Below are 25,703 nucleotides of genomic sequence, written 5' to 3'. Positions count from 1 at the left end.
CTTCCACGGACCCCCAGTGCACTCTAGAGAGCACTAGAGGCTTCCCAGTGTGCCCCAGAGGCTCTCAGGGCCTTCCAGTGTAAGCTAGTACCCCTAGGAGAATTCACAGGATTTTCCAGTGAGCTCTAGCACTCCCTAGAAACTTCCTGGAGTACTCCAGAGACCTTCAAGGGTCCCCAGTACCCTTTAGTATCCCCTGTAGGCATCCCATGGCCTCCCAGCACATGCTAGAGTCGTCCAGGGCCTCCCTCTGTGGTCTGGCACACCCTGAAAGCCTCCCGGTTCCCCCAGGTGTGCTCTAACATCCATTGGAGACCTTTCAGAGCTGTCCATTGTACTCTAGGTTTTACTAGGGACCTCCCAGGGCCCCCTGAGAGCTGCTCTGTGTACCACAATGAGCTTTGAATTTTCACTTCAATGAGCAATGAATTTTCACTTGATAATGTCCAGAAATGATCACCTTAGTATCTCACTGATTTGAGGAAACTTTCAGAAAGTAAAAAGCTCTTGTTTCTTGCCAGAGAGTGCATTGTGTCCTGAGACAGAAGCGTTCTAAACATCTTAGTGATGACAACAAAACTTCTTCCTATGCAATGCAACTACAAGCAGAGAAAAAATAAAATACTAAAATACTCTCCCTATATTTGTGTTGGCTGCCTTACAGTCATCAACATGTTTTAATTGCATCCTGATGGACTGCAACTTTGTTTTTCATACCTTAAAGAACCGCAATAGCGCAACAAATGTGCAGGGTTTGTATTGTTGCATTTAGTCTCCCTCTAGTGGATTGGTTGCAAAATTACCTCTTTGCCAAAGCAAACACAGAGCTTAAAAAAGAAAAACGGCTTCAAACTACAAATACCAGCAGCTCTCAGCACAGTTGAGAAAGGACCCAGGACACGCCTCTCAGTCTTATTCTCACAAATATTTGTTTATTGTCTAGATATAAAAGCCAATGTGAAACTAAGCATTTTGAAACATTACCTCTGGATTTACTTGGGAGGTGCTATTTTGTTATTATTATTTATTTGGTGGGTGGCCCTTTCTACCTCACAGCAGAGTGACAGAGAAAGAAGGACCCAGACCTTTAATCTTGTTTTGCAGTGCAGTTAGCAGAAGGCAGCTGCAGCAGCCTGGAAATTACCATGGAAGAGATCCTGAAAAGAGAATTGAAAACTTCAGTTCTGAAAGCCTTTGGGAGCTCGGGAGGAGGATACATTAGCCAAGGCCAAGCTTATGAAACAGACAGTGGAAGAGTATTTGTTAAAATCAACCATAAGCCTCAGGTTAATGCTAGCAGATACTTAACTGTTAATATTATTGCATGTTGAGAGTTTTTTTTTTTTCAATGTGGATGATTGTTGATGATTTTGAGTTCTGTGTTTTCTGGCTTACTTATAATTATTTCAGATTTTCTTTCATTTTTCTTTTAAAAGCTGTAGTTTATTTTACATCAAATATTAACCTGGTGGGTTTGGTTAATGCAAAATGAGGTGTAACGCTATATGATAACCCTCAACAACAGGACTCAGCCTTGCTATATGTAAACAAGGGGCTGAATACAGAGCTGTTATTGTACTACTTGGTCTGGAAAAGCCTAAAGCTGAATTTGCATTCACTGCTTTCCTTTTCATCTTTCATTTGTGAGAAGAGAATAGTGGTAGTGAGGGAGGAAACAAAGGGTGCCAGTGCTAAAACTCTGTATTTTGTTTTGTTTTGTTTTGTTTGTTTATTTTAAGCTAGAGGTTTCAAACTTCCTCCTTGTCTTTTGAGTTTCTAGCAGTAAGATTCTTGCAACTTTTCAGGCCAAGCTCTTGGCTTTTCTATTACTAAATGAATACATCACTCAATTGTCTCTTGCACACAGAAGATCAGAATTTTGCTTTATTAAAAAAATAAAACTGCTGTGAAGAACAGAATTTTCACTTCAGAAATGCTGAGTACAGGCTTAGTTTCCGTACTTTTACCTCTGTCTGCTGGCCATTGACCTGCATGGAGAGGAGAACCATCTTAAGGATTCAGACTTTTCCTTCATTTAGTAGTGGTCACCTGTAATTTTGAAGGAGGAGGTCTTGGGTTTTATCCTTAGAGATCTTTTAACACCTGAGTAATTGAACTCCATAAGCAACTAGGAGTTCCAGGTGAAATATTACATATCCCACTACCCTGGAGCAAGTTTGGGAAATATAAAAATAATATTTGAATTAAGGTACTTGAGTCTCCCCATGTGGATTGAAAGCTATATTCGTTTAACAAAACTAATTAAGTCTTTGTAAACAGTGCTGGTTTTTTTTTTCCAAATTACTTGTTCCAGATGTCTGTAGTTTAACCTCGGGGTATTCTTATTCCTTAACAGGCTAGAAAAATGTTTGAAGGGGAAATGGCAAGTTTGGAATCAATTCAGAAAACCAATATTGTGAGAGTGCCTCAGCCTATTAAAGTAATTGACCTTCCTGGAGGAGGAGCAATGTTTGTCATGGAGTACCTAAAGATGAAGCACCTCAACAAGTATGTTTTTACATCTTGTTCTCTTTACTGTGTCTTTGGGATATTTTTCTTACACTTGGTCAGAAATCTTCCCGAGAAGGACCTCATTATTCTCAGAGATACAGCATGTTATCTGTTAAGATCCATATTTCTGTGCACATATACATATTTTATATCTGTGTATATATATAATTATATATACATATATTTTATATACACATATACATAAAATATATGTATATTTATGTGTGTATGTACTCCTGCCCAATGCTTTGCTCTTCCCTGGCTCTCTGCCTGGAACAGAAATGGCACACTTTGCCACTCTAGCAGCATGTATGCTGCCTGGTTGACCAGTTTATCTGCATGTGCTGCAGTGCTATTGAAGTGAATGTGAGAATGGCTGAGTATAGTCCTTCTTTCCCTGGTGAGGTAGAAAATGTATTAATTCCACTTTATTAGTCACCCAGCCTGAACATAGAATTAGGCTTTCAAGAATCTTACCCTCGTTCCGCTGCGTTAAGGGAACATAATAATACCTATGTCTCCTCTGGCAGTTGTTTGTCAAACCAACCTATTTTTACTGGAAGGACAACAGTAATTCCACAGCCTCCTCAGTCCATTCCAATCCATCCCACCTATTCCTAGAAAAAAAATTCTAATGGCTAACCTCAGTTGTCCTTGCTGAAATTTTAAACCCGTTATGTCTTTTCTACACATTCTGGGCATGGAGAAGCAATTTGTTTCCTTTCATGCAGCTCCTGTTTAACTACCTGTGCAGTATTTTAACTGCTTTTTGTTCATTTTTTCTTCTACAGTAAGCAACCTCAATTCAATCCTTGCTTGTGACTTTTTTTTTTTTTTTTTTAATTTGCCATCCTTATTGCTGTCTAAATGATCTGTGTTAGACCCCAGAGTAGATACCATGTTCTATTCTCTGCTTTTTTTATGTGGAACTGACAAGGCGGATTACTTGATGGCTTGCACTCCATGCTCTTCTTTATGCAGCCTTGTGTTTTGTTTACTTTTTATTGCAAGAACATTGATTTATATTCATTTTTATTATGTTAAAACCCATATAATCAGAGTCACTGTCAAGCCATTTGCTCCCTATTGTGTACTTGTGAAGTTGATTATTTCTGGCAAATTTAGAACTTTCAACCATACTATGCTAGTATTGGTCATACTGAATTGAACTTTTTTCAGTTTTGTTTTGTTCTTTGTTTCTATAGATACTCTTCAAAGCTTGGAAAGCAGATAGCAGAGCTTCATCTTTATAACCAGTCACTCAGAGACAAATTGAGAAAGGAGGGAAACACAGTTGGTAGAGTATAAATATAATGTACTAAAACAAAAAATGAAACAATTAATTTGCCTGTGGCATAATAGTGCTTTATTATAATTTGGTTACAGTCAATACTGGGGCACTGTTTCATAAGATATACTTCCTGTCCCTATCCCACACTTCTCAAATGTGGAGATCATATACAGGAGTCATTATTGCAAATTTTAAATATGAAGTACTTTTATCCTTCACAAAACTAAATTAATTTATCTTTAATTACTCATTTTGCATGTTTTGTGTATAAAATTATGCTGCTACTGAAATTTAGTATGAAATAATATTTGATAGCTTTCAACATGTCTTACGTCAAACTGAAGATTTAGACTAATGTCTTTCTCAGCATTAGTTAAACCTTCTAGCTTCATGTACAATCACTGTAAAAATGTTCTTGACCTTACAGACTTTTCTTTCACTGTTGGTTCAGACAATTAACTTTTAAAAATATGGTCCTAGTTATTAATTTCTATTTAAAGATGTTTAAAGGGGATTATATTTTTGAACTCAAATATGCGAACTGAAATATGAACTCAAACATATAATTGCTGCTCCTTGACAACAACTATAATTCAGCAGTGTAAGGTCATGATCCAGTTTCTATTGAGTTCCATGAAATGATTTTCATCATTTTTTGAAAATTGGAATAGGATACAAATGAAAAAAAAAAAAGAAGGAAACCACACAAAGAATTCTTATTTTACAAAATAATAATGATTTTGTAAAAATTCTTATTTTACAAAATCTCAAGATTTTTCCTTGTGTTTATTATGTTTCTTAGGTAAAGGAGCCAGTCATTCTGAGTTTCAGTATGTGGATAAGTTTGGATTCCATGTAGCCACTTGCTGTGGTTACATACCGCAGGTATATTCCACATCTGTGAAAGCTAATGTATTCTTAGAGTTCTATTAATTCCTTATACAAAGGTTTGGTTCGTTGGCCTGCAGCTTTATGATAACAGTTCTTTCACAGTTTCATTTTGATCTGATGGTGAGACAAATATGATGGATCTTCAATGTGTGCAGCTTGCTACCATGCACGTAGCAAGTAGATAGAACGAATTGGATAAGAATTTGAAATTATTTGGTAGTTCTTTAACATGGTGATACTTAACAACATAAGCATCCCTTTAGAAACCATGTCTTTGTTTTGGGTTTTTGGTTACATCCACTGTTCTTAGAGGACCTCATCACATAAGACATCGGAACTGTCTCTGAGATAAATCAGTTATGTGCTAGCTCTGCACATGATAGTTTCATTCTGCTGCTTAACTGAGTGAATGTTCTGTATTTCATACACTTTGTGAAGTACAGCTTTTTCCCAAATTCGAAACACATTACCCAATAATAATTAAATAATCCTTTTGCATTTCCAGAAAGAATTTGGAATATAATATGGAACAACTGAAATGGGATCATCAGAAACTGTACCTCTAAAACACATTACGAAAATTTAAGTGAATGAAAATAGACAGAACCTCAACTTCTATCTTGTGTTAAAGACAGCCCCACTAGGCATGGAATAGAGCGTGACTTCAAACTCAGCAATTGACTAAATGTTTAACAGTATTCTGATTAGCATGTCTAAAAGTAACATTGTCTAGGCCAATGTGTCAGCATCAAGCATCTTAACTTGATACGGATTATTAATATTGACTGTGCATATGTTAACATTGTTTATTATAAACCTCTGCATCATATTTTCTAGGTGAATGAATGGCAGAGTGATTGGCCTTCTTTCTTTATTCGTCACAGACTCCAGGCACAATTGGATTTAATTGAAAAAGATTATGGAGACAGAGAAGCAAGAGAGCTTTGGTCACAGCTAAAAGTATGAACCATGTCTTAAAGATTTCTTTTAGAAAGTTAGAAATTATGTACAAGTGGTATTTTGAATGTGTTTTATAGCAGATTTACGTAGTTTTTATTAAACAGCTGTAACTAGATTAGTTTCATGGCTGGGCTACCAACGCAGCTGAAAAGAATTCATGTTGCTCTTCCATTTTTTAATAGATAGTGAAAATAAACCTGCAAGTCAGCACTGACTAATTTCTTTGAATACCTCAAATAAGAATATGTTAAATCCTGTGTAAGAACTTGGTGTTGCAAACTGGGTAAGATTCTGCTGCCTAGGCAGATTTTTTTAATTGGTCCAGGTTCACAGCTGAGACTGGTCCTGGTCATACTCTATGCAGTGAGTAAGAAACAACCAGGAAGGTATTCCTCTGCAAGCTGCACAGCACAAACGTGTTCCCAGATGTTTCTTGCTTCCCCTTTTGTCACTGACTCCATTTATTTTATATCTTATGATCTCCCATACTGTTCATGTCTAGAAACAATACATTAATTCCAGATGTTGATAGAGCATGAATTAAAATGAATTGCTAAGCTGACTAACACTTATTACTGGCTTGCAGTTTAGGTTTATGCATGTAGCCATCAACTTCAAAATTACTCCATGAAGATTAAAAACAGGTAGTATTTGAGCAGCTTAGTCTCATATACACTACGCTAATTTGTTTATTTAATATTTTGTTTAAAGCTCTTTAATTGTTGAATGTTTGTTCTTGCTCTTTCAGATAAAGATTCCTGAAATGTTCCGTGATGTAGAAATTGTTCCTGCCCTCCTGCATGGGGACATGTGGGCAGGAAATGTGGCTGAGGATGACTCTGGGCCAATTATCTTTGACCCTGCTTCCTTTTATGGCCATTCAGAGTTTGAACTGGCCATTGCTGGAATGTTTGGTGGCTTTAGCAGCTCATTTTTCTCTGCCTATCACAGTGTAATACCCAAAGCTCCAGGATTTGAGAAACGAAATAAATTGTATCAGCTCTTTAATTACATAAACCACTGGAACCATTTTGGGACAGGATACAGGGGGTCTACCCTAAATATAATGAGAAAACTTTTAAAATAATCAGATTGGTGTGAGAAATGCTGACCCAGTCCCTTAAGTGGTTAGCAACCTACACTTATCAGAAGTAATACAGGGTAGAAATCAATGTTGATGCTAAAACACCTGACATATAAAAGGCTCAGAATAATTTTGAGCCTCACTAAATGTTTGAGAGTGATTGTGTAATTTTTGACTCATACACTGGCTTACTAGCACTGATTCATATCCTGATGAAGGAATGTTTTTGAGCACTGTTTATGAAGTTTCCACTAGGTTGGAAAAGTAGCATGACAGTCGGCCGAACCTTACTCTCCATACAGAGTCTCACATCTTAGCTGCTGCATATCCACAGTTTGCATCTTGCCGCTTCTGCAGCAGTTCATTAGTGAGAGTTACTGCAGTAGGAATGTGGTACTGGAAGTAATCACTGGTTTCCTACCTCTCCCCATTTTTAATCTGTTTTAGTTTTTCCTTCCATCTGTTTGCACCCTTTTTCCCATTTATGTTTGTTTTTGTTCCTTTCCCATGTAAGAGCTATGATCCAAAATTTAAATCAGATTCTATGAATCTTAAAATGAAAACATTCTCTTTTTGATTTAAAGGTAAACAGGGTCCTTTGGACTGCTTTTGGCAAACACATATAATAGCATTTCTAATATTTATTTTAATTTAATGTAATTTAATTGTACCCTTTTGTTTTTCTTGCCATATGAGAAGTTCAGTCACAGTGGTATTTCTTAAAAGGGATGTCTCTGGAATTCCTTGGTAATTAACTGTACAGTCAGAAAGTGGATTGTCACCACACAAGTTTGACAATATCATATCATTTTAATATGATATGTCAATGTGTTGTACTATGATAGTAACACTTAAATAACTGTAAAAACAGCAAACAGTAGGAGAGAGGTTTACTTGTTTTCATGACGAGAAAGTATCTATTTTGCTGTTGTGTCGGTTGGTGTTTTCCATATTTCAATTTTAGAAATTAATGTACAGTAGGTAAGGCAAGTCTGTTCTGCCACTGCAGTTTTCTTGTACGCTGTCAAATTGGATGGACTTATACTGTTTTTTAGTATTCCTGTTTTTTTTTTAGAAAACACAGGCAATGAGGATGTGAGGAGAAAACTGGGCAACAAAACACTAGCATACAATTTGAGCTAGAGTACATTAACCAAGTCACGTGTTTTTAATGGAAGAAAGTGGTAAAGAAAGTAAGTGTAAGTACAGTCCAACATACAGTTATATGAATCAGGATATGTGAATGAGAATCAAAGAACCTATGTCTTTAGGATTCAGAGGGCTGTTATTACTAATACCTAAAATGTTATATTCAGAAATGCTCAAATGTTTAGACTTTCTATCAGCTTTAAATGGCTGTGCTATAAAGAGTTCTTAAAATTATATTTTGTAATTTACATTATTGAAAAATAATTTAGTTCTCTGTAATATAATACAAATAGTTTAATTTTTTTTACTTTGAATTTGGGCTACAATGAATGGGGTTATAACACTTGATACAATTATAGCAGTGGAGAAATGGAATAATAGAGTGAGAACAGTTGAAATTGTAGTTGACAGCTAGATTCAGGTCTCACTAACCAGCAAAATGCATGAATGCTAATATTAATTTTTGCAAAAATGCAGATATTGTGTTGCAAAGTGCATATGAACTTAAGAATTTTAATTGTTCAATAAAATAATTGCACTGCAGAAACTAGCTATTATGTCTCTCTGCCTTTTGTGGTTGTGACGATTAATTTGAGCCTGAAGATGGATATTTGAGTATGAATGGAGGTGCTAGATACTGGACAAGAAGTTACTTGGCCTTATATGCAGACCAGATTTAAATGTTTCTCTGATTTTCCTTTTGTAATCAAAGGAGAGGAAGGACCACCTCTGAGGGTGACTCATCTCCCCCCAGACAGTGGTGAGGTCTGATCCTTGGGTGTGCTTTTTCTACCACGTGAAAAGATAATCTGAGGTGATTTGCTCAATGTCTTACTTCAGACTCTGACTTCAGTTTTCTAGAGCTGGCAACGTGCCAAGAGAGAAGTGGAAATGTAGTGCTGCTATCTGGTAAAATATTCAGTGGCAGAGGAAGATGTGTGGTAAAAGATGAGGGGGTGGAAACATGGTACGTCTAGGGGTGGAGTACGGCCAAGCATCTTCCTCAGGGACCTTGCAGGAAAGAATCTGACCCAAGAACTAGTAAGTGCTGTAAGGGGGCAGCCATTTCTTTTCCTTCCCCATTCTTCTGTAGCTTTCACCATTCCACCTTTGTTTCCAGAATTTTCTGTGATTTAGATTTGACTTGACAATTACCCTGCCAGCCCCCCAAGATTGTACAACTGTTAAGAAACAGAGGTGATGAGGGGTAACAGTGAACTGGGTGCCTTTCATCTGCCCTTTTTCAACCCGTGAAAAATGCCCTGAGGCAAATCCCCCTCAGTTTTTAGGGCCACAAGAAAGCTTTGGTGGTGGCACTGTGGTGCTGAGCCTCTTGAATTATAGAATCCTAGGATCATAAGGGTTGTAAAAGCCCTCCAAGATCATCTAGTCCAACCACCCCACTGTCACCCACTGAGCCATGTCCCCAAGCACCATGTCCAACCTTTCCTTGAACACCCCCAGGGACGGTGACTCCACCACTTCCCTGAATAACCCCTTCCACCGCCGGCCCGCTCTTTCTGAGCAGAAATGCCTCAGAGTTTCCAAGCACCACGGCCACAGGCCCCACTTTGCGTGTCAGCACCATCACCCCTACCCCCCCCGGCTCGGGGCCGGGCCTCCCCTCAGCTGCCCGCCCTTCTCCAGGGGCGGGGCCGCGGAGCCGTCCCTGCGCCTTTCGGCCCGCGCGGCGCCCCGTAGGAGGCAGCCTGCGGCCGGCGGCGCGCGGGGAGCGGAGCGGGGAGCGCGGCGGTTGCCAGGGTAACGGGGCGGGGAGAGGGGCCCGGGGCCGCCCGCGGGCTGTGAGGGGCGGCGGGGCCGGGCCGGGCCTCGGCCGTGAGGGGCGGCGGCGGCGCCTGAGGGGAGCGGAGAGCGGAGCGGTCGGGGCGGCTTCAGGCCGGGGCAGGCGTAACGCGGCCGCTGCCCCCTCAGGTGCCGCCGCCATGGCTCTGGGCGAGGCGGACGCGTTGGGTCCCGAGGCGGAGGAGAGCAGGGCCCAGGAGCTGGATGTGATCGCCCGCGGGAGCGCCCTGGAGAGCTTCACGGAGAGCCAGGAGGTGCGGGGGCTCGTCGGGGGCCTGGCGGCCGTGTGCGGGGACCGGGCGGCTCGGGAAACGGCCGTGGAGAAGTTCATAGGTGAGCACGGCGACCGGGGGCTGCGTGCTGTCGTGGCCTCTGAAGGAGGGTCTTACCAAAAAAAAGGACTAAAACGTTGATTTTGGTGTAATTATAATACTGGAACTTCTTTCAACAGGTGCCTTGGGTTCATTTTTACCTCACGGTTTTCCAGATGCACGCATGTCCTGCTCGCACACACCAGTTAGAAGCTGAGCCTTGTATTTAAGAGATCTCAGGAGCCCTGTGTAGCCTCCTGCCTCCCGTTCAAATGCAGAAAATAATTTAGCAAAAGATAATGGTCAAAAAATTAGCCAAACCTAATGGTCAAAATACTGTTTTATTGTCTGTTTTTGACAAAATAAAGCTAGATAGGCACGCAATAAACCTAAAAACCATAAATTTGGAAATCTGATCCTGCAGAAATTATCCTATTGAAAGGACTGACAGTGATCTGTCCAAGGAGGCTAACAGTGAACATCTAACTGATCAGAGAGAAGTAGCAGGAATGTATTTGTGTTGATTGTTCAGTGTCACAGGTGAGATGGCAGAATTTGATGGCATAGGAAAACACATACTGAAAAGCCTTAGCTGCTGAAAAGCCATCTCTCCTGCAGCTGATCATCCTGCTGTGCCTCTTTCACATCGTATGCGCTGCCTTGGTTTATTTAGACTGTGTTTATGGTCCTCCTGCACGCATTTCCACTCTATCACATAAAATTTTAGGAGAAAAATGGTGTTGCTACCTACCGAAACACTGACTTTTGCACTTGGGAACGTGTCATTTGAAGGTAGGGGGATGTAGCTGTATAACAGGTATCAGTATCAGAAGTATCACTGTTCACTAAATACAGGGTTAACATGTACTTTAATGTTAACAGTACTGATACGCACCATACATGTTGCTCAAAACTTGGTTCCAACATTTTGTGTCACAGGGAATCGTTTGACCTTTAATAGGCAAAAAATGTCCCAAATATTGGACATATAAACAGACTAAATGAGTGGGTTATAAATTTGGAGGTAAGGAAACATCTTAATCTATGCGCAGATAATGCAGTAATAATCAGTTACTGAACATTTTAATGCAGGTCTCTGAAACACTTACAAGAGCATGTGATGTTTTTTTATGAACTGTTAAGAGCAGAAATCTGGATTATGTAGTTCAATCTGCAATAAGTTTTGCAGGAAAACATAGGAGGATCTTTCCTTGAAATAATAGCACTAGAATCACATTTTTGTGGTTCATCCTTTTCACTGTTTTAATCTGGTGGTTTATTTTAGATTACCAGACTCTGATCTGGGAAAACAATTTGACAGGATAATGAATTGTAGTTAAATTCCACTTCTGCTTTTGAGCATTGATGGAATTTCTTGTACTTTCTAATTCTGTTATTTGTACACAGCTTAAGATATTGTTAATTACAGCAGGGAAAGTAGCGATAATTAGGAGTGCAGGCTTCCCTCTTGATTTAGACAGCACTATGGAATAGTGCTGTAGAAGCACTACTGTAGAAGTTAGTGTAAGGAGAGTGTTGGACTGGCTGCATTATGAAAGTGGTTGTGCAGTGTCATCCAGTGGTCAGCGATATACCCTGCTGGTGAAGTTGTGTTTCATCTTCAGAGTTTGATGTGATGAAGAGAAAGGGATAGAGAGAAAAATTGTTAGAGAGGAACAAATGCAGGAAAATGAAAGATTAAGAGGATATTTTAGTTTTCTAAGTAAATGCTATTTCCTGAGCAAATATCTAAAATGACCTAGGCAATCACCAGGCAATACTGGATCATTTAATAATCTCTTTCTGAAGCGTAGCTTTCATTTCTGTGGCTGCGTGGCATTGATTCTAGGTATAAATGGAAATGCTTTTATTTGTAAAATCGGTGGCAAGTTGTTCTTAGTATTTACAATATTCAATTTCAATTATCTTTTCTCATGTCCATTCCCAAAAGGAAGATAATGTATTCCTGGCAGCAGGATAAAATAATGTGGAAACTTGAGGAGCATGGGATTTAGGGGTAGTAATAGCTACAGTTTGCGTTTGTCCAGGTAAAATTTTGTCAAGACATTTTTATTCTTTGCTGTATAATTTCCTTAGTGCTATTTCAAAATAAAAAAGCCTAGTTCTGAGAGCTGTGAAGAGCACCTTTCAATGCACAGTACTGTGATGTAATTTTCTGCTATGGTCAGGAAGCTCAAAACAGAGAGAGAAGAATTTTCTTATGTCCTGTTTCAGTGGTAGAACTATATCCTTAACTATGTTCCAAGCATGGGACGGAAGATAGCCTTGTGATGAAACCCTTTGTGTCCAGGTAGAATTTCCCTATGACTGTATTAGCTTAGGGTTGGAAGAGTATCATACTACTACACTTTGTGATGGTAAGGTATCTTTGCGTGGGTGTTTTAAAAAGAATCAGAAACTTGACATGCTAACAAATAGAATAGTGTGTAGAAGTAAGTGGGATGTAAAATGTTATTGGAGGAGATGTGAACAGCAAGCACAGATGGGTAAAGCAGCATTCAGGTTGCTGACTGGGTTGGAGTGCGGTGTAAGGCTGGTTTGTCTGCAGCAGCTACAGGCTGTTCTGATTTAATGTCCTCCGTCTGCAGAGTGCCATCAGAAGCTGGTAAGTTGTTGGCAAAGGAAAACCACAAAGAGCTCTGCAATGAGGGGTAACAGCTGACTGAGTGCTGCTGGCATGTTTGATTTAATGGTGACATTTGTCCACAGTAATTTGAGAGATTCCTGGAAGAGAGTTTTTGATGAATTTTAGGTAAATGATGGCATGACAGACAGCCTCTAGTTTTACAATAACTGCTCTGTTGTCTTCTTGCTTCTTGACCTCACTTAAAGGTGTGGCAGTAGTTAGCTCAAGGATACTGAAATTTTAAACTAAAACTGTCTAGAATCAAGGGTGTATCTCACAACTGATGGTTATAAGGGCCTTTCATTTGAGTAGTTGGTCACAGATACCTTTTCCTTTTCAGTTATAATGGACAAGTACCAGGAGCAGCCTCACTTGTTGGATCGCCACTTAGGTAGGAATGTCATCTTGTATATAACACTTTTTTGTGTATATACTTGAAACTCTCTTAAACTAGAAAGTTCATATTTGCATTACATGATTGTTGTGGTTGATAGCAGATATATGACAATCATCTCCCTTTCTATTATTAGAAGTATGAGAAAGTGTAAGCTAACTGTTTTGTTCCCACTTTCTTTTCTCTCCTTTCATTAGAATGGATGATGAATTTGTTGCTGGATATAGTACGGGACAGTGCATCTCCTTCCGAGCTATTTCATCTGGCTTTTAAATTTCTTTACATCATTACAAAGGTACAAAAACCCAAAAAACAAATGTAACGTTCTATAACTGAAAGTATGTAGGTTTCCAATATTTAAATTGCAGTGTGAAAGATGAGTTCTTTTTTTTTTCTTCATCATTTTAATGATACCTCACGCTATTCAATGATCCAGAGTAGAAAAAGCAAGGTCAGAATGTAAAAACAAACAAACAAACAAAAAAAAAAAACCAAACAAACAGATACTGAGATACTGAGTGGACAGGCTTAAGAGCTGGGCCTGTACAAACCTCATAAGGTTCAACAAGGCCTAGCGCAAGGTCCTGCATCTGGATTGGGGCAATGCCAAGCACAACTGCAGGCTGGGCAGAGAATGGATCGAGAACAGCCCTGAGGAGAAGGACCTGGGGGTGTTGGTTGATGTGAGCCGGCAATGTGCACTTGCAGCCCAGAAAGCCAGCTGTGTCCTGGGCTGCAGCAAATGCAGCGTGGGCAGCAGGGTGAGGGAGGGGATTGTGCCCCTCTGCTCTCATCAGACCCCACCTGGAGCCCTGTGTTCAGCTCTGGGGTTCCCAGCACAAGAAGGACACAGAAGTATTAAAATTAGTCCAGAGGAGGGCCACAAAGATGATCAAGGGGCTGGAGCACCTCTCCTATGAAGACAGGCTGAGAAAGTTGGGGTTGTTCAGCCTGAAGAAAAGAAGGCTCCGGGGAGACCTCACAGTGGCCTTCCAGGGGGAGCAGATTTAAACTAAAAGAGGAGAGATTTAGATTAGATAAAAGAAGGAAATTCTTTACTCAGAGGGTGGTGAGGCCCTGGAACAGGTTGCCCAGAGCAGCTGTGCCTGCCCCATCCCTGGAAGTGTTCAAGGCCAGGCTGGATGGGGTTTTGGGCACCCTGGCCTGGTGGGAGGTGTCCCTGGTCTCGACAGGGGGGTTGGAATTAGATGAGCTTTAAGGTTCCTTCCACCCCAAATCATTCTATGATATATTAACTCCTCAAAGGGTCTTTTATTTTTCCTCAGTACTTGATGTTGATAGATAGCTTACTAAATTTTGAACCTTCATGTTACAGGTGAGAGGATACAAACTTTTCCTCCGATTGTTTCCTCATGAGGTTGGTGATTTACAGCCTGTTTTGGATATGCTTATGGACCAGAATCCAAAAGACTGCGAGGTGAGAACCTGCTGTACTTCCTGTTTAATTTTTATGTCTCCTAGAGAAGAAGCTGAAGAACAATGTAGAAAATAGTCCTGCAAAAAATAGCATGTAAAGCTGCAATATAGCCTGCTCGGTGTTAATTGAACAGCTAGAATTAACGTGAAAATCACACATTTCATTACATACCCTCCTGATTTAAAGATTTCTTTAGCTGGGAGCAAGAATTTTGATTAAAACAGTATTTAAGCAAATAATTTTTAAGCATGGATTGAGATACTGTAGTTCATATTGTTTTATTTTATTGAATGAACAAAGAAAGGATTCCAATTTTTTTTTTTTAAGATAGATTAATTTTAAGAGAGATCATCATCTATTAAAGGTAACAAAAATCATGGATATGAAGACTAATTCTGCTCAAAATTCAAATAATTTTTAATAAATTTCTTGCAGCACCATTTCTGTTAGTGTTGATATAGTTGTACAGCTTTTATTTTTTAAAGACCAACTGCCATAAAACTAAGGTAATCATTTTTTTGTACAACTTTTCAAAGCTTAAGTATTTTGCAGGTAAAGGACTTGATTTATGAAATATCTATTTTTATTCTGAAACCTTACCATAGAAGCTCTTTAGAAGTCGCTTCTTGTCTGTCTCTCAGAACACCTAAATTTTTTTCAATAAGCCCATGAAAGGAATACATAAATTAGGAAGGACATATTTCTCTCTTGGTCCTTTTCTGTTGTTGCACTTTGTCTAAGAACATACATTTTCTTTCTGTCCTTTCCCTTTCTATATGGAGAGTCACTTTCCTTACTAATTTAGAGTGTTTTTTTATTTGTTTGCATTTATTTTTTTTTCTGCTTGACTGGACTGGAGGCACAAATGGGCTGAGGGAAGGAGAAAACAGGAAAATAGGAAAATGCAGTTTTTCTTTGGAAAAGAATGAACTGTCTCTAAACTTCAGATTCAGGGGAAAGGGTCCATTCACTTGACTACAATTTTCCCATTTGAGGTGTCTTGTAGTTCTTTCTCCTTTGGTGTTTCAGAACACTGAGGTTCAAAGTTTTCATCTTCTTAGCATAGCAGTACCTTGGAGGAGGTAGGTTTGTTCTCCAGGCACCTTGTTGGAACACAGTTCAGAAAACAGAGTGTATATTTTGTTTGACTCTTCTTTTCCAGACTTGGGAAACTCGTTACATGCTTTTATTATGGCTCTCCATGATATGCTTGATTCCTTTTGATCTGGCCCGGTTTGATGGAAATACTGTTTCTGAAGAAGGGCATGCTCGCATGCCAACAATGGATCGCATACTTAAAGTAGCAAAAGTAAGTATAATATGTCGTGTAATATCCGCAAACCTATAACGCTTTTCTTAGGCTTAATATTCCAATATTAATAATATTAATGTATTCAATATATAGTAAATTCTGATCTTTTCAAAACATTATTTAATCCTGTGTTTTCTTTGTCTACTCTGTAAAGAATTTCTCCATAGTTGAAGAATCTTTAGTATGTTATTTAATTCCTTAGTGTCTGGTTAGACAGTTTATTACTTCAGGGAAAAACAATCATCAAATTTTATGATGATCTGCTATGAGTGTATGCCTTTGACTGTGGTAAGAGCTTTTAGAGTTTAAAGATACTAGCTAGATTTTCTGAAAGTCAACTTTACATATTTATATAGGAATTTAGTGTTTGTCAGGATGAGTAACGAAGCTATGACTGTGGAAAGAGTTTTCAACAAAGATAATGAAATTTCACTTTGTGTAAACTTAAAGTGGCTAACGCGTCATCCCTTTAAGATAAAACATAATCATCCCCCTTCCCACAAATAACCAAACAGCTTATCCTTACCCTTTTGACACTTGCAGCCCTTAAGTGGTTTAACACTTGCAGAAATGTAGTAACACAAATATGACTGTACTTTAAGGTTACAGTAAAGGTAAACTTGCTTTGAAAGACATTAGATGTGAGAGTTTGTCTCAGATATATTTTGTTAAATGGATTATATGTTTTTTACTATCTTAAACTCAGTATAATGTAATTGTAAATATTAATGTACTCATGTACAAAGTTGTTACGTAGTTGTATTATTAAGTCTACGTGTTTGAATTCTTTTACAGTTAGTTTTGTTTTACTTCTAGTGTTACTTGGTTGTCAGTGATAAGGCTCGAGATGCAGCTGCTGTACTGGTTTCAAAGTAAGTCTCTTTTTTGCTTTTTGGCAGAAAGGAAAAAGCTAGCTCCCTTTTCCTCTGTCATTTTTTTAGCCTGACGTATTACTAACAGCCGTGTTGGGAGCACTGGAAGTTGCCAACTATATGGGGTGTTAAACTTGCTTGAATCATGTCCAATAGCATGTTTATTGTAAATGTTTTCTTCTGTTAATCGGAAGAACAGGCATACATTACAAGTGATACTTAAAGGTCTTTACTGCTAGCAGAATACTTTTCAAACTGGTTTCTAGGGACTGGTTTGTGCTAAAGGGCTTGAAAAAGATGAAGTTACGCTGTGTTGCTGCTCATTTTTTGCAGTATATTGCATAGAAAATAAACAAATTTGATATTAACGTAATTGCTCGATGTCTCCTAGAAGTACTTAAGTTACTTAAAACAAAATAGTAATGCTAGATTTTTTTCTTAATATCCCTCCTCTTAATTTTCTGGACCAGAGAAAGGTACTGTTTTCATAGGTTTATTGTGAAATAGTTCATCAAATGAAATAGATTTAGGATAATGGAACTTTGTAAACCATACTGTTTTACAAAGCTTAGTGTTAGATACCAAACTAATTGTAAAAGAGGTGCAGTTGTTATGATACCTTTTGTGTCAGTTCAGTAATCAGGTTTTTTATAAATTTGAAATAATGAAGTTCTCTTTCTTTCTGTCCTAGTGTGTTATGAAACCAACCTAAGTTGGTTTCATACCTTTTCCTGATATATATCACATCATATATCTTTATTCTAGTATATTCTAATGGTAGAGAACTTCAGTCTGCTTAGTCTGTCACGTAGGTGTTCTTTTTTTAAATAAGATAAATGGAGTATTTAAGCTTGCATATGTTCTAATGTACACTAGGGGGCTCTGCCAACATAGTTTTGCGACAGGCACAGAGGCTGTGTGGGTGTGGGTAGCTAGTCTGAACAATAAAATCAGTTTTAGCATTTTTCTCTAGATTGAAAGAGGCACAAAATTTACAGGCTTAGTTGTATCAAAATAGTTGTTAAATAGAAATTAGTAGAGCAGATTCTGTCTTTTGGGGAAATAGCTGTCAATGTACTTATTTTGAATTTATTCTGAATTTCAGTCACAGGACCCAAAATGCTTTAGAAGCTTGTATTCACTGAGTGTAATGCTACAATGGTGAATCTGATGGCGAAACAGACACTTTGTGTTTTGTGTCATGCAGAAAATTCATGAAGGAGTTGGGACTAGCATATAGTTCTGTGGTGACGAGTCTTGTACTTTTATGATTTATTCTGAAGAGGAAAATTCAAGTGAATACATGCATTCTTAGAATAGTCTTTAATAAACAATCTTGTTTATTGCATACTTACTTCCATGTGACAGACTGTGGGTTTGCCTGCTTATTTTAATTGTTTTTTTTCAGTCGTTTTGGAAGTGATTGGAAGTTGCTTTTCTAGGATTTCTATCTATCAGCATTGGTAATCTGCCTTGTCACAAGGCATGCAAATTGTGACATGCAGTGAATTATTCTTAAGGGTGCATATATGCCTGAATATGCCCTTTACCATCTTCACTTACTAAAAAAACACAGAAAAATCCCCAAACCAACCAAATGTGGTTGGCTTTTTTAAGGTATATTCTGTATTTGCAAGCCTTCTCAAGTAGGGACAGTGAATTTAAAATATTCTGTCATCACTTGAGATTATTTGAATTTACATGCCAGGGTATCTAAAAATAAATGACTACTGGAAGCATCTGTATAGTAACGTTACTGATTCCAGCATTACATTCAGAAAAACTTTAAACAGGCAGTGCTTAACCCTGGATTTCAGAAGGATTTATTAAGTTCCTTTCATCCCGATGCAGAATACTATGCAGGCGGTTGTTAGCAGTTATATGTTTCTTTTCACATCCATTTTATTGGCTGAATTATTTTTTATTAAAAGCATATCCTCATAACAAATAAGGTGATAGAATACATTAAGGAATATTAAGAATATATTCTGGTGCTAGCTGGATCAAGGTGTGTAAGACTAATGGAAGCAAAATTACTATTTAGTGTAGCTGTAATTAGTTTACTATGAAAACACCATTTTAAAAATAGACTAATGATTAATATATTTCATAAGGAATTCGGAGACCTGAGTTCAATGCCTTTTGGCCTTGGTGTACTTGAATTCACTGCTTTCACATCCCAAAGCAGTTCTGTAATGAGCAGGGCATAGATATTCTGAGGTAACTGTTTCATCTTCTTGAAGTTAGACTGTTAGGGAGGCAGGAATGCAAGAGTCCTGGGGAGATAAAATAGAGAAGTTTAACTCCGTAACCTGCTGAATAGGAAACTTCTTACAGAGAGACAGAGGAGTGGAAGGGGAAGCCTGGACTCTTGTTCCTGCATGAAGGAGCATGCATTTCAGGTAAAATTCAGAAACATCAGGATCAAAAACTTTGCATTTTTCAAAGTCTTTCCCTTTTCTTACGGCAGAGAAGCTGGGGTTTGTTCCAAGAGCTTTCTGTCTCTTCAGTGACCTGGCTGCAGTAGGAGGAGATGAGGCTTATCTTTGTCTTGCTTCTAGTCTGGAGGTTATGGCACTCCTTAGAGTAATTAAGATTTAAACTCCTTTGGGCTGAGAAAGGGTCTAGGAACCAGTTCATCTACTTTACAGGTTACTTCTATTACCTGTGCTATTGCGGAGAAGGATTTGTCCTTGGTGCTCTATTATAAAACAAAAAACAACCCCTCTCAACTAACTCCTCCTCTAAATCCTCATTGTTTTTTTGCTGAACACAATAGATCCAGCCTTTGAAGGCAATTCAAGTGATCACATCTGCTCATTGTTTCCTGTGTTCTCTGTATTTAATATTCCCCGTTAGTTGGCTCTTGATGCAGTTCCCCATTGAATTTGCAGGTGTATGAAGTAGCCAGATGAAAGCTCTGTACACATTCTATTTTAAGCACTATGAGTTCTACAGTCAGGGCTTTCCCATGTACTTTTCCTCTGATTGCACCAAGGAGAAAGTTTCTTAATTAGTCTCAATCTCTGCTGGACTAGGAACCTAGTTTTTACAAGACTAAATGCAGTGACTGAAGTAGATGCCCTAACTGTGGCTTGGCTGGCGCTGACGATGACTGAGTTTGTAGGTTTAGGGAAGTAGTTTAACCATGATAAACCTCTTCGGTCCTCTGTAAGAATGGTAAAAATGCATCTCTTGACCCATCCAGTATGTTAAATATTAGGTGTTTAACCTTAACAAACACCTGAACAAACAAATACAGTGCTGATGATTACTCTTACGGGCCTGGAACAGGATCTGGCTGATAACAAGTGCTGTATGGACCCATTGCTGAGTTACGCTGTCTTCTAGCTGTTCTTGGTGAGAATAGTAGAGAATCTTTGTATTAATTTCAGTTTTCATTCATTTCAGTTTTTACTAATTGTAATGGAAATTATTTTTATGTTGTAACTGTAGAAAGTTATTTGTTTTTGCAATTAAGCTGGGAAATCTTTAGAATTCTAGCTTACAGATTGGTATGTTTATAGGTGAAAATTTTGTCAGAGCCTTGCTCAGAAACGGAAGGACTAAACTTAGGAAGATTTGTAGTGTTCTCTCCTCTGCAATTTAAGAAAATCCTCATTGTAGAATTGTCTTCATGAATTGCAACTGGTTTGGGTAGCAGGAAAAAAATTAATTTATTTGACAGTTGTGAAGATAGTAACTGCAGTGTTTTGTTTTTGTTCTTGTTTTCTGTGACAGATTTATTGTTCGCCCTGATGTCAGGCAAAAAAGGATGGCAGACTTTCTGGACTGGACTCTTTCAATGTTATCTAAATCCTCCTTTCAGACTATGGAGGGGACTGTTGTTATGAATGGCATGCTGCAGGCTCTGGTAAATACCATTTTTCTTCTAAAAGATAGATGATTATATATATATATTTTTTCCAATGTAATACTGTTGTGGTAGACCTTTAATAGAAAAGGTACAGAGAAATTCATGCTGATTAAAAATGGTAAGATAATGTAAAGCCAGAATTTCTTGCACAATAGTTTTGAAGGTACAACTTCACATATATGTCTTTTTTCTCCAAGTAGTGTTTTCATCAACAAATGAAAGGGAAGTTGCCAGTACAGATACTGATAAATAACTCTCAAAAATGTATCTGATTGTATGTTGGTAGTCATTTCATAACTCAAATTTTGTTTGGCTTTGTACCAAACCTGTGAAAAAAAAATGAAATAATTGGAACTGTACAACATGAAGAAGTCGGGCTTTTGATGTAGCAGTGGCCCCTCCAAGGATTCATGAAAGTTTTAGTCATTCTGATAAATTTTTTCTGATAATTTTAAATTTTTGTTCTCAAGAGTTTTAATAAGACATAATAAACTTACTAGACTGTATAGTTGAGTAGGCTGAAAAAAATACACTTCCTTTATTTGCTTGTTAATCAGAAGAAGTTCTTCATTTAATGTTCTTTATAAGAGTGAAATCCTCAGTTCGGGTTTTAAAAGTAATACCTATATAGTTGTACAATCATAGGACAGTCCAGGTAGGGGAAGAAAACTTGAATACCTGAACTAGTGCTATATGATAACACTCCTCTTGTGCATTTTAAGAATATCTTTCTATAACAGCTTTCCTGTAGTTTTATACTGTTAAAGTATTTGTGTATTTTGAATTGCTTGAATTAACAGTTCTGGTATCTGTTCCAATTGTGATGTCCAAACATATTTGCCTGGAGTAGGGGAATTTGTGTGTGGAGTTGTTTCTTCTTTGCTTTGTTTTTGTTGTTAACAAAGTTGAGATAGCACACACAAAGTCAGAGGGCATGCACATGGGTAGCCTTTGTCCAGGTTTAAGGATTTGCTGGCATTTGTATGAGTTTCTATAATTTGCATAAATTTGCAGCTCTTTTTAAATAATTGCTCTGAGGACTTGTATGCAGTACATTACTAAACATCAAAGCAAAGTTCTGGAACAAGTGTGTGTGTGTGCTGGTGTTTTTTTTTTATATATAGATTTTATTTTTTTTCCTGTAGCAGCTCTTCCAAATCAGAAGATAGGAGAAATGATCTATATTTAGAATGACTTAGGACTTGCTGCTTAAGCAAGAGGAAGCATTATTTGTATGCATTGCAGTCTGTTTCAAAAGACAGAGTGATGTTTCATCATTTTATTGTCAGATCTGGAAAGGGAGACTGTTTGCCATTCTAGGTGCATGATGAGACCTGTAGGATGTATAATACATTAGTGTTTTGTCATAATTCTTTTGACTTTGGCTTTGGCTCTATCCACCTGTTCATTAGTGCATACTAAGCGAAACAGGTGAATACTTAACAAGTCGAATCGAAACTAGAATGTGATACAATATACCTGGAAGCAGAAGCCTGCCTTCTTGCATTTGTATGATTTTTTTTTCCTCCTATACATTGTGGAATGGGAGAAAATATTTATCAGGCCAATTTTGTTGGTATCCTACAGCTCTTGTTCTAGTTGGTAGCCATGAACAAACCGATTTTTAAAGCCTGTTTCTTGCATTTAGCTTTGAAATTTTAATTTCATTTACTGCAATATGAGCACAAATTATATCATTAGGAAATAAAGGTTTTCAGAAAGATACATATGTAGGTATATGTACGGAGACATGCTTAAGTGGAATAGGAAATATTTATTTCAAGAGTTTAATATAACACTTAGAACAATAGCATATAGTTAAACCAAAAATATTACCTGAAAGTAAAAGCAGTATTCAAAAGAAGTAAACCTGTTCCTTTAAACGTACAAGATTTTAGCAGTCTCTACAGAAACAAAACAATAATTGCTAACTGCGTAAAGCAAAATGCATCCTCAGGAGAGACAACTAAAACTTGGCTTGGCAAGCTTCAGAAGTCTTTGCCCTTGAATTCCTCCAGCGACTTGTTACTTTAAGAGTCAAACTGCAGTTACCTGGTATTTGTGTCTGAACAAGCAGGAGAAAAAAGACAAATTTTCAGTTCCCAGCCAGTACAGCAAGGCAGGTTTCGGGGAGGTAATACTGCTTGGCCACAGTGGGTGAAATAAGTCTCCCCCCACCACCCAAGATCAGTTTGGAGCTTCCCCTAACAGCATGGATTTTGGTGGGATTATGATATTAGGCTGTTTATGGTCTGCATTGCTGTGAGATTGGCATGGCAAAAGTGTTTTCAAGTGACATTAAGCCCTTGCATTTCAATGAACTGAAACTGCAACTTAGGTACGCAGTGAGTAGTTCTGTGCTGCTGCACTTTGATCTGCCTCTTCGTGGCCTTAAGTCTCGGTGATTAGGTATGCTACTGTTTAATCTAACTCAGCATTATGTGTAGAACAAGTACTACTGTTTCGTGATTCCTGTTGAAACACGCAGCCTGCATTACACATTTTAATTCCACCGATGCTTTTTTCTTTTTTTCTTTACACCTGTCGTCAGTAATATATCATTTCACAACAGGTGTGCACTAGCAGGAATCTTTGCTTGCTATGTTTCAGATTCAGTTTTTAAAACTGCTTGAAGTGCTTTCTTCTGTTGAAACTAAAATCTCAGTGTTGAACTAAATTCATTTTTGTGTTTGGACACTATGTATGTGTAGGTAATATGAAGGATTATAAATGTTGGATTGACATGAAATTGCTACTTTTTTATAACAATTGTTTACTTGAAGGAAACATCTAACCTGTTTCAAGAATCTGCATTTTAAATTCTCTTGGTCTGGAGGTTTGCTTTTAAACCTGCCATTATATCAAACAGCTTTTTAGTTATTGCTGCAGGGTGTAGCACTCCCAGTTCTTGCGTGACAGAGATGTCATCATGTTGAGGTAGCCTTGGGCATTGAAACTTATTAAACCTTATTTGTTTTATAAGTGATTCAGTATACAAGTGTGAGTAATAATTAAAAAAAATAAAACGCCCTACACGGTGATCTGATGAAACTCGAGAGTCTTAAGAACAGGGCATTTCCCTGAGCTGTCTCTAATGCAAAGGTTATTTAGCAATAGCTGCATGCTTATGTAAATTTTGCTCCAGGGAAGAAAGAACTCTCCAACTCTATTCTTTCAGACCCAGAGGCACAAAAATAGAATATTTCCAAATAGAATGTTTCCCAAGTCTCTATTTTTTTGGCATTCTTAAAGAATTAGTGATGCTGGGATTGTCCATTGGCATTATTTTTTAAAAAGATGGTATTGTTTGATGGTTTGTTGGTAAAGGTGCCCAAAAAGCAAAGCTGATACAAGGAGAAGAAAAAAAAAATCCTTTCTTATGGAAGGGCACTGACCTCTTTACGTCTTTCTGGTAATACTGCATCTCTTCTCTTTTTGAAGGGTACAGAGTATTCCAACATGGCCTTTTCTGATACCTCTGTGTTGTTTTGTTTTTTTTTTCACCAGAAGTACTGAGGTTAGTTCAAGCTTCAGAGTTTCTGTTAGCATTAGATTGATTTTATTCTTCCTTTTAGAATATAGTGTTGTCTAAAGCATTATATATAGTATTTTAAGTATTCAGAATCTATTTTGGCAGTCTTGTTAAGATGGAAGTCCTGATCTATTAGTCTAAATTTTTCAGGGTTTCAATCGATAAATAACTAAGATGATACGAGAACTTAACTCCTTCTGCCAACTATTTAACTGTGCTGTGTATCAAAGCTTGTCAGAGTAATTACCATGATCAATACCCTGACACACACTATTTCTAGTTGTGTTGAAGCTGTATAAAGAACAAGGGCTTTAACTCATCTCTTTCACCATTTGTTGCACTTGCAGTGCGTTCCATACTCTCTACTTTCAAGCAAATTTATTATTCTGACAGCACGTCCTCCCTCACCTTGTTTACCTCCCCACGTCTAGCCTGGAGGCAGGAATGAGTGATAGCTTTCCCTCGACCTGGATGCTGTGTGACTACTAGGGGGTGCTCCAGAGTAATGAAAGATACCATTTTCTTCTCTTCCCGCAGAGGCTGAAATTATCCTCCCAGTCCTTGCCTTGTTGGTTACAACCAGAGGGTAGGTTCAGACCTGTGACTCCTGCTCGGCAGGAAGGTAGACTTGCTGCCAAGCAGTCAGGCCACCCTTAATGGTGATTTGTATAGCTTGGGGAACATGTCCCGGAGATGATCCTGATTGATATATCTCACAGAGGTCGGGCCTAAAGTGGGTTATGTAGACAATTGGAAGGTGTGGTGTATTTCTTCTATGATTACTAAGAAACTGGGTTTTGTTTTCCTTGCACCATGCTATTTCTAAAGCAAAACCAGACTTGACAGTCGTCATTGCTTGCACACCACTGATTTTCTCTAATTTGTAGGTGGCTTAATTATTTATAAGAGAGGGAGTCACATACTTTTCAACAGTTCAACAGGTTGGGTGAGTTGGTGTATGCTCTGTGTCCTCATTAAAGCGGAGGGACCAGGGTGTAACTCCAATTGCCTGGATACTCCAACAGACAGGCTCCTTACTTTCAGTATTACTACTTGCTGACACTAAAATAGTCTATATGGGTGGCAAACCAAGCTTATTAATTATTTTGTTTGTATCAGATTTTTCTGAAACGGTGTGCCTCGGATGTTTTTCTTCCTTCAAGGCAGGAAGTTTAAACTAAATACTGTAATGCTGATTTGTCCTTTTTTCCTTATTTATTTTTTTATTTGTTTGCTTGCAGTGGTGCACCGTGTACTTTGCTTTTTAGTATAACCCCTGTATGTATGCTCTAGTGTTGCAGGATTTTTCTAAGACAGTAAGTTTGCTTTATATGCATGTTAGTAACATAAAAAAAAATAGAAAAATACACACATCTTTAATTTTAGAGGCCAATAGAGCAGGTAAAGTGCTTTTTTATTTCCCCAGAGGAGTTATCAATGAAGCTTGAATGTTTGACAAATTTCGGGCTTGTGAATGTTTTTACATGCTTTGATTCACAAAGAAGTCATGAAAACATCGTCTTAATATTTAAAAAAAAAAAAACAAAAAAGGTTGGGCAGAAGCTGAAGCTGGATTCTCAGCTCTCTTGACCATCCAAAGAGTAGTACTCAGCAGTATGGTTATTGCCTAC

At 38.1% G+C, this 25,703-nt stretch overlaps 2 protein-coding genes across 2 annotated transcripts in view; both read left to right on the top strand.

The window, feature by feature from the left end:
• The first annotated feature begins 928 nt into the window (after window positions 1-928).
• LOC311217024 (fructosamine-3-kinase-like) lies at window positions 929-8,430 on the top strand. The gene is made up of 7 exons (XM_084298750.1): window positions 929-1,003; window positions 1,105-1,286; window positions 2,357-2,508; window positions 3,717-3,808; window positions 4,605-4,687; window positions 5,531-5,653; window positions 6,402-8,430. Exons 2-7 carry the CDS (start codon window positions 1,146-1,148, stop codon window positions 6,738-6,740), a joined length of 930 nt encoding a protein of 309 aa, XP_084154876.1. The 5' UTR covers window positions 929-1,003; window positions 1,105-1,145; the 3' UTR covers window positions 6,741-8,430.
• A 1,157-nt stretch (window positions 8,431-9,587) lies between these two features.
• TBCD (tubulin folding cofactor D) overlaps window positions 9,588-25,703 on the top strand; it is a 126,862-nt gene continuing 110,746 nt past the window's right edge. The window contains exons 1-8 of the mRNA XM_084298331.1: window positions 9,588-9,647; window positions 9,819-10,022; window positions 12,988-13,038; window positions 13,239-13,336; window positions 14,378-14,479; window positions 15,642-15,788; window positions 16,608-16,663; window positions 20,405-20,537. Of these exons, the coding sequence (XP_084154457.1) occupies window positions 9,830-10,022; window positions 12,988-13,038; window positions 13,239-13,336; window positions 14,378-14,479; window positions 15,642-15,788; window positions 16,608-16,663; window positions 20,405-20,537 (780 nt within the window). The 5' untranslated portion in view covers window positions 9,588-9,647; window positions 9,819-9,829. The remainder of the gene's footprint in view (window positions 9,648-9,818; window positions 10,023-12,987; window positions 13,039-13,238; window positions 13,337-14,377; window positions 14,480-15,641; window positions 15,789-16,607; window positions 16,664-20,404; window positions 20,538-25,703) is intronic.

Source organism: Netta rufina (genome assembly GCF_964035555.1).
Source record: "Netta rufina genome assembly, chromosome: 19".
Taxonomy (NCBI): Eukaryota; Metazoa; Chordata; class Aves; order Anseriformes; family Anatidae; genus Netta; species Netta rufina.
The sequence above is the reverse complement of the archived record's forward strand: the minus strand, read 5'-3'. Positions and strand labels throughout refer to the sequence as shown.